At 35.6% G+C, this 8400-nt stretch overlaps 1 protein-coding gene across 1 annotated transcript; it reads right to left on the reverse strand.

The window, feature by feature from the left end:
• Positions 1-547: 547 nt before the first annotated feature.
• Positions 548-4834, reverse strand: LOC114358082 (UDP-glucuronosyltransferase 3A1-like). The gene is made up of 8 exons (XM_028311956.1): positions 4675-4834; positions 4110-4197; positions 3335-3521; positions 2217-2417; positions 1700-1922; positions 1320-1533; positions 961-1180; positions 548-809 (listed from the first exon to the last, which is right to left on the reverse strand). Exons 1-8 carry the CDS (start codon positions 4813-4815, stop codon positions 548-550), a joined length of 1536 nt encoding a protein of 511 aa, XP_028167757.1. The 5' UTR covers positions 4816-4834.
• Between the last annotated feature and the right edge of the window lie 3566 nt (positions 4835-8400).

The raw sequence follows: 8400 nt of genomic DNA on the forward strand, positions 1-8400 counted from the left end.
CTAAATTGAGCGTTTAGATCTCTCCAGCTATTTCTGGGTTGTCCTCGGCCTGATTGGATAAAAGTTCAAGTTTGCCGTCAGTATCGCGGCATTGATCAGCCCATCGACGATTTATATCGATTTAGATCGGCGCTGGAGACCCGAGACATCTAAACGACACTTCTGCGATCTAAGATTAGCCAGCTAAGGTTACTTTGCTTTTTAGTTCAGAGATTCAAGATAGTGTTGTGAACCATGTGAAGCCATAAAGAAAATTTATCAGTAACTTAATCTTTTCAGTCTGTAACTTTGTACGAAAATAAGGAAACATTTAACTAAACTGTGAATGACTTAAAGTATTGCTGTTGGTGTATCTTTATTAATAAGTAATAAATAAATAATGTCATGCCCTGAGTGCCCAAGCAACTGCACTCAGGAGGATTTGATGAGTGCTACTGACAACGCCACTCTTGTGGCGGAGTTTTGGGCTGACACCGTGTAGGTTTGTTGTCGACACGAAAAGAAGAAGAAGAATAAATAAACTACTGGAATTCACTCATTATAACATTTATTTATTCTTCTTTTCCAAATCTTTCAGATGGACCTGAGCTACCTTCACAGCTTTTGACAAGAACCAGAGGAACAGGAAAAATAGCACCCACAGATCTGCGTGGTACCTCTCAAGGGCAGGCACGGTCACCGCAGGGGATCGCAGATGGGTCGCCCCCCTGGTTTCAATGACCAGGTTCACCCAATACAGAAGCTCAGAGGTTGGGGGTTGGATGCGACTCTTGAACACCGCTGATGCTTCTTTCATATTTTTACTATAGCTGAGGAAAAAAGAGGTGGGGTAAGTTACAAATTATTAGATAAATACTTTTTAGTTACAAATAACAATGGAAAATGCCTATGTTGGTATTGTTTATTCAATTCACTCAATCGCTTTCAATAATATTACTTATTAATTTAAAAAATACTTACTTAGGGTCCCTCAGAACTTCTTCAATCGTCCCTTGAAGTGTCCAGGGCAGGTATTTGTTTATTTGAACCTTCCGACCCAATAATCGACCCACCAAAAGGTCAACGTTCACATTCTGCTCGCCAGAACTTGGAACTGCTACAAAAGGGACTCCGCAGTGAGTGGTTTCCATCAACGAAGAGAGGCTTCCGTCAGTGACAAATAACACGGTGCTAGGATGACCTGGAATATTTATTTTTACCTAAATAAGTAACCAGATACGATTGTCAAGCTACAACATTCAGTGTACTTGTGATCAATAATTGTGCTTATGTTACGAGATATCTTAAAAGTGTTAACGGTTATGTAAATGTATTCTTACACAATATGCCCAATTGTGGCGCCCGGTCCAGCAAACGGATATTCTTAGGAACATATTCCACGGGGTCTTCCAATTGCCAGAGCACTAAATATTCCAACTGACTCAAGGCATCCAGCATTTGTGTCTTCAGTTGGTGAGGCAGGTTTCTTTGTAAGTTTCCGAGATTGATGAAGATCACTCCCTTTTTGGTGTTATCCATAAACGCTTGCAGACTCTATAAAAAACTTTATGGTATTTAATTAAACATCTAGTTACATGTATTTTTCAATAACAAACACACACTTTAAGTAACTCTTTTATCTCCCTAATCCACATCTTTGACGTGCTAATTAATTAAAAAGCATAAACTGTTCAATGACCATATGAGATTGCTCATGTACCTTAGCCAAAGGTGGTATTGGTTCCCGAATGTGATGGCCCCCAATCAGTTTGACGTTTTGTGGCAGTGGCAGGGTCTGCCCCAGCGGTGGATGTGAGTTCACCAGCAAAAGGGAGCCGTTGTAGACCACGTCCTCGTAGTTCGGTAAGAGACGCTTGCGCAGTTGCATCGGGGTTCGGAAGATGGCGTCGTATGCTGGTATCTCGATAAAGTGCTCGATGTAACTGCAAGTTTGAATTGGATAGGAATTACCAAGTTATTACCAGAAAATCCTCGATTAGTTAACTGGAGAAGTAGTACGTAAAACGTAACGAAGAAGTAGTACGTAAAACGTAACGATGTATGATAGTTCCGAGAAAGAGATATGAGACGTGGTGGAAGATGTGGTGTAACTAAAGATTGAACCTCAAAAAGTCAACAGCAATAATCATAACTATCCAAAGTACATAGCCGTAGCAGGACTAAGAGTTTTCCAAACCGCCTTTCTTTTACAGAAATTTCAAGATTAAAATGCTTACTATGCCCACAGGTTGTAGTAAGCCTGCAGCCCCAGCCCATACGCCCGGTCCTTAGCGGTGAAGGGCACAGCAGGCACGTGCCCTGATAGCAAGTCCACGCTGTAGGCCGCGCTCGGCTGCTCGTGCAGCAGCGCCAGGCTGCGCCCCGACGCGTCGCCGTGGACGTACCAGATCAGCGGGCAATCGAATAAAGACGCAAGACTGAAAACACATTAGTGTTGATTTTATTGTTGTCTATTTCAGTAGACGGAAAAAGACTTTAATACATAATCTGATAAGAAATTGATGAATCACTTGGTCAGTTCAAACCGTATTTCAATAAATACAGATACATTAGTTACTATAACTTATGCTTAAATTGTATACATATGTAATATAAATAAAGCATATTTTGTGATTATTTCTTAAACGAAATGTTCCAAATTCCTTTTTTGTATAAAATTCTCGGCAATTTTGTGACCATAATGACTATGAAAATTCTGAAATCTTTCTCAGTAAGGTTTTTTGTTTTTCTGCGAAAATCGCATCATATTATAACGGTCGACTTGGACCGGTAACTCGGCAAGCACTTTTGTAAGAGACGTTTAAGGTGAGAAGGGATTTCTATTTATTAATTGAAAAGCCCCGAAGGAATACGGCATAAAGCCTGAATACGAAATTAAAATTCTACGCAAACAATGGTCGCCTTTCAATGAAATTAATAACAACCTACTTTACACTAACATTGATTCTGAAAACTGGAATTGCGCGAAAGTTAATTATATAAAAAAGGTAATCGGAGAAAACTCAAAGAAATCAATCCAACTTTAGAATAATTTTCATTAGTAAAATATTATGTATTTAACCTTAAGGTACATCAAAAGTAATTAATTACGTTTTCCAATCTTGTTTTGTTATTTCTATTAATGAATTTTGTTATTACTACTACAAACTTGGTTATTTTGGGTTGCTTTATTAGGTTTCATGATTTAAAAATACTCATTAACTTAATTTTAGGCAAATAAATAGAATTTATAATTAGCTTCATCTTGACTTTGACTAAAAACTATATTTTTCTTTTTTTTTTTTTTAATCTGTTTTTATTTAGGGAAATATTTTTCTTGATTATAATTACTTACGGAGCTAAAAGTCCGCTGTAGAACCAATCTAGGACGACAGCGTCGAAGGCTGTAGAAGGGTCGTGGATCAGCTGCCTTATAGCTTCATGCTGCAAGGCATTTTTGGCATATCGTGGGCCGCTCTTCAAGACGAAGTGCGCTGGCTGTCCGTTGCTCAATACTTGCTTATCATTTGGTAATTCCTTGGCTGAGGATGAAGTTAACACAAAAAGTAAGACAGTTTTACTTATTGGAAGTCTAATTTTTACTTTCCTAAGTATTCCTAGGAAATGTAGCAGTAAATAAAGCATCAACAAGCAGTTTATAAGAAGTGTCTTGTTATAAGCTCGAGTTCACGTTGTTCAGAGCAAATTCCCGGCGAGTTCGCAACACGCTGGAGTAACATGAGCGGAGACGCCTTAAACTATTCCCGAGCTCTACGTGCCAGCAGCTCGCTTTACACTTTGTACTTCAGAAGTTCATAAGCTCTTCAAGTTTTATTTCGACTGACAGGGCTACGTTAAGATGAGCTTTTCTCTTTTCCAATTTCATGAATCCGGGAGTTAGTAGAGTCAAAAGCGAAACAGATTTTAATCAAATATGACACCCAGATAGATAGAGACTTTGGCTCTTATCTAAAGAAACATACATTTTTGTTTGAGAACATTGACAATAGTCAAAGATGAGAAGAATATTACTCGATTACTTCAATATCTCGTTGCATAAAATACTGGCTTTTCACAAAACGATTAGTTTTATTTATTGCTGTAAACGATGTTATAAAAACACAACTCACCGGATTGCTGAGTGAGAATGGAACTGATGTCGACGTACGTGAGGTTGCTGTTCGATGTTTTTTTGGGGAACACGGACACGTAGGTAACCTGGTTAAATGGTTTATTCTTAACTTATTTCCGTTACAAACAGATTAATAACGACAAAGAAAGATAGTGAGTTGGGCTGGGGCACAAAAACGTTCATTACTTTAGAGAGAGAGCAAAAAATTAATTGTATTTTGATTAGGCGTAGGCAGCAGATCATTTATTTATTTGTATTTATTTTTAGCCTCAAATGTCGCGGCAATTTCATTCAGTTTGGTGTGACGTAAGTAGGCTTTCTTTTGTAAATATTTTAATTAAGAACGTTAATTTAGTTTCTGTGGGTATCTTAAAAGGTCAAATGTAGTTAAGGGAAAATTCAATATTCGCAATTGGTACAAATGTTTAAAAATTTTATATTGAAATTAGATGATTCAAATTATTAAGCAAGAGTGTTTGATATCAATGTTTTGGAAGAAAGAAAGAATGCCATTTATTTACAGAGTGTAGTGTCCTATCTACAAATGGCAATAACAAGTGTACCTCATGGTCACCAGCCAGCAGCGTCCGGACCACCGCGTCCCCCAGGTCGCTGTGTTCCCGGTCCGGCACCGGGAACACCACCAGGACCCTGGCGGCTGCGCACGCGCCGATCAGACACAGCGCGATCACATAGCACAGCATTATGGGCAAACTAACGCGATGAGGTGATGATGAAGTCGCTAGATAATATGGGTACAGTCACGTTCAGAACTTAGGTAGGATAGTATGTAAATTTAAAAAAAATGGTATGAAAATTGACGTGTAAAACGTGAAAGGCATCAAATTGGCATATGAACTGATGTGGGTAGAGGCGTAAAGTTTTATTTTTTAAATATTAAGTCAACTTCTGTTAAAAATATAGACATCAAAGATCATTTAATCTCTCAGTGGTTTGTCACAAAGCAAGAAAAACATTTTAAATAAAAATTAACATTTTGAAACTCTGACAGATTTTTTTCGCGTGACTGTACAATCAGATAAGCCAGACCTTTCTTATCATCGGAGCTGATAAACGTGATGCGTTATGATAACAAAAACCGGTTTTTATTTTAAAATTGCTGGAATTTCTTAGTTCTTAGTTCATGGTCATTTAATGCTATAAGTATTTATTTGCGTTCTTTCTTGCTAGGTAATCGTATATAGGTGTAGCATGACACTGTTAACAACGTGGAATCCTTAAACTAATGTCCGATTCACACACAGTAATTTTGTAAAACATTTTTTGAGAAATAAACAATGTTTCAAAAGTTGGGACAGACGCGGCCTATGATTAAGGGATATTGACGTGGAACTTCGAGGATGAGGAATATCTACGACTGTGATCTTTGATGCGTTAGCAAGGGCACTGCGCCATCAGGCTTAAACAAAGATATTCAGAGATAGTCTTTGGGCACTCCAACAATTGATATTGGCTCTTGTCCTCACATTTCAATTAAACGTCTCAATGGATTTTCCGAAAGGATTCATACACTAGTAGGCCCCTTCGAGGACCTTTGATTTCGGACGACTGCTCTACCAATCCAATTATTATTCAGGCTGCAACATTTAACAAATTAAATTACTGGAGATTCGAAATCAAATTCTGTAATCATAGGATTGATATACTTATTTTGATATTGTAATTAATTGCATTGTATTGTAACTATTTTGCGTTCTCTAAATCTTCATATATATAGATTAAGAGGACATGAAGTAGTTATTGAGCACGTAGAATAATGTGCTGATGAAGCACATCAAATTCTGACATGTCATTGTGACAAAATGAAATCTTTACATTGAAGTAAATTCTTCAATCATTATGTTATAAGATGTTATAATTTTTTTCACGGTTCTGTTATTAATGTACAACCAAACTTATTATTTCACTGAGCTATTTTCTACTAAATCTGATTATAACTTGTCTTTAAGTTAATATAATATTAGTTTGACTCATCTCACTTGTTTTTAAGTTCAAGGCTTCTCTAGAAATCTTGTTTATATTCATGAAGTCAGTAACAACGAGCTATTTTAAAATAATATAACCGTTTTAGTAATTGGTTAATAGTATTCAACAACAATTTTATGTAAATTGGTGGAATGGGCTGTTGTTTTCAAATTCTAATTTAATTCGTTATTACTTTGTAGGCCCTTTTCAGGGCAGAGATATTAAAATTAATATTCCTGAACATAGGTTTGTGGTAAACATTAACAAAATTACGTACATCGTAATGTATGGTGATACTGCAACGTTCTTATTAAAACATACATTAGCAGTGTCTATTAGGATTGTGTTTAGCAAACAGTAAACAATATTAACAACAAACAACTTTCTCCATCCATTAGCCGAACAAATATCTCCGAAACACAAATTTTCACTTGCAGCAAGTTGTTAGAGCGCCGGCGAAGCAATTTACGACTGGATTTGGATTAAATGCGCCTATTTGTTTAAATTACACTCATCAGTTATCTACTCCGTAAATGGCTGTTCTTTTCTACACCTATTTATGTTAATGCTCTATCGTTTAAACATTGAAGATTTTCTTAGAATGTTGTGTACCTGAAATGTAAAATTCCAAGAAATTAATACCCACTTATCACGCACTTTTATGATTTAACCTTGAAGGAAGGCCACGCACTTTTGTGGTTCAACCTTCAGGAAAGATTCGATGAAAGGAGTTGGAAAGGCTTGAAAAGTTTACTCGAGGAAAAGAAATGAGCAATGGACATTATTTCAGGAAGCTTTTAATTTTTGATTCCTCTTATTATAAACTTCCTGTTAAGCTCAGTTAAGAATAACCAATTCTCACAGGTACTAACAAAAGATTTTCTGGTCAAATTGTATCATACATCATCTAAATTACCTTACGTTTTGTTTTAAAATGTAAAGGTAGATTAGTTTGAACTCGAGATACAATCAAAAAGCAATAAAAATAAATATTTCCTACTTTTCCAGTTTCTAATCGTCTGTTGCTAATTATCATTGTGATTATAACCATTAACAATTTAATCTACTTGCTTTCTTTTCTAATATCTTATAGTGCTCCTTATCTGATTATGTCACTTAAAGTGCGTAGGTACTACCTACATGGAGCGAAATTGTTAATAAAGTTGATTAACAATTTGGCTCCATGTACACACCCATTTTAACAAATTAGAGGAGAATGTGTCTCAACTTGTTAGTCCAATTAGCTAGTAAAAATAAGTAATGTAGAGATAATTAGTCGTCAGTGTAACTTGTAACTGCTATTAGTTTAAGATGAAATAATACGAGTAGAGCAGAAGAAAACAAAAATAAATAAATCTTTCTTTTCTAGTATGTCTGTACCTACTAAAACTATTAATTTGTTATAAAAATTAACTTTAGCTAATTATTTCGACTTCAAAAGCCCATGATTTGTCTTTGTGCTACCGTGCTACGTGCTACATGAGCTACTAGTAGCGCCATCTACAGCGCTACGGCTACACTATCAACGTGTTCTTGGTTTGAACGACCCAATCGCATGTTGCTTGTGGGTGGGTGTACGCGTACGTTCGTATCGTTACCAAGGAATAAAAGATGGCACTGCAAGCCTTTTACATTTGAAATCGTAAAATTAAAAACATTATAGAAAATTAAACGTAGATATTGTAAAACTAATTTAATTAAGAAATTTCCATGAAGTCTAATTAAGTGTTTAGTACTAGACTGGTAAGTTCTTCTCTTCATGCTGGATACAGAAAAAAAAAAATTTTGTTAAAGGAGAATGAGCAAAATGGTCTATGAGCGGCCAACAACGAAATAGGTATTAAATGAAAGTACTATTACTAAGGACTAACTTTTACTATGAACGTAACATTGCAGCTCATTAAGAAAAAAAAAATACAAGTAGGTAAAATACTTAGATAATATATGCAAAAAAATGTGCATACCCAATTTATAAAATACTTATTAACATTAGTTATGTATTCAAAAGTATTTCGAAACCTCATTATACCGTTTACAAGACTAGCCTATGTACTTTAAATGTATTAATGTATAATAATGTACAGTGTGTCCTGATGACGGCAATAAAATATCCTCGTCTTGATGAATAAAATAAACATAATAAAATAGCCTATGTACATTATATTAAATGTATTAATGTAATTATAGCACTGAGTTCTGATGACGTTATCATTATAACTATTTTTGGAGAAGTTTTTGAAAATAAATGTATATGTATTGAAGAAAACAAGTCATTTTATATTATTTCCTTATTTTTTAGGACT

The sequence above is a fragment of the Ostrinia furnacalis genome, unplaced genomic scaffold (genome assembly GCF_004193835.3).
Source record: "Ostrinia furnacalis isolate ACB-3 unplaced genomic scaffold, ASM419383v2 OfSCF3663, whole genome shotgun sequence".
NCBI lineage: Eukaryota > Metazoa > Arthropoda > Insecta > Lepidoptera > Crambidae > Ostrinia > Ostrinia furnacalis.

Coding starts and splice junctions, on each gene's coding strand:
- LOC114358082 (XM_028311956.1), bottom strand. CDS start 4,815: ATGCTGTGCTATGTGATCGCGCTGTGTCTGATCGGCGCGTGCGCAGCC. Junction 2,418..3,334: donor TACAGCGGACTTTTAGCTCC/GTAAGTAATTAT, acceptor ATGTGTTTTCAG/TCTTGCGTCTTTATTCGATT. Junction 1,923..2,216: donor TACTACAACCTGTGGGCATA/GTAAGCATTTTA, acceptor TCAAACTTGCAG/TTACATCGAGCACTTTATCG.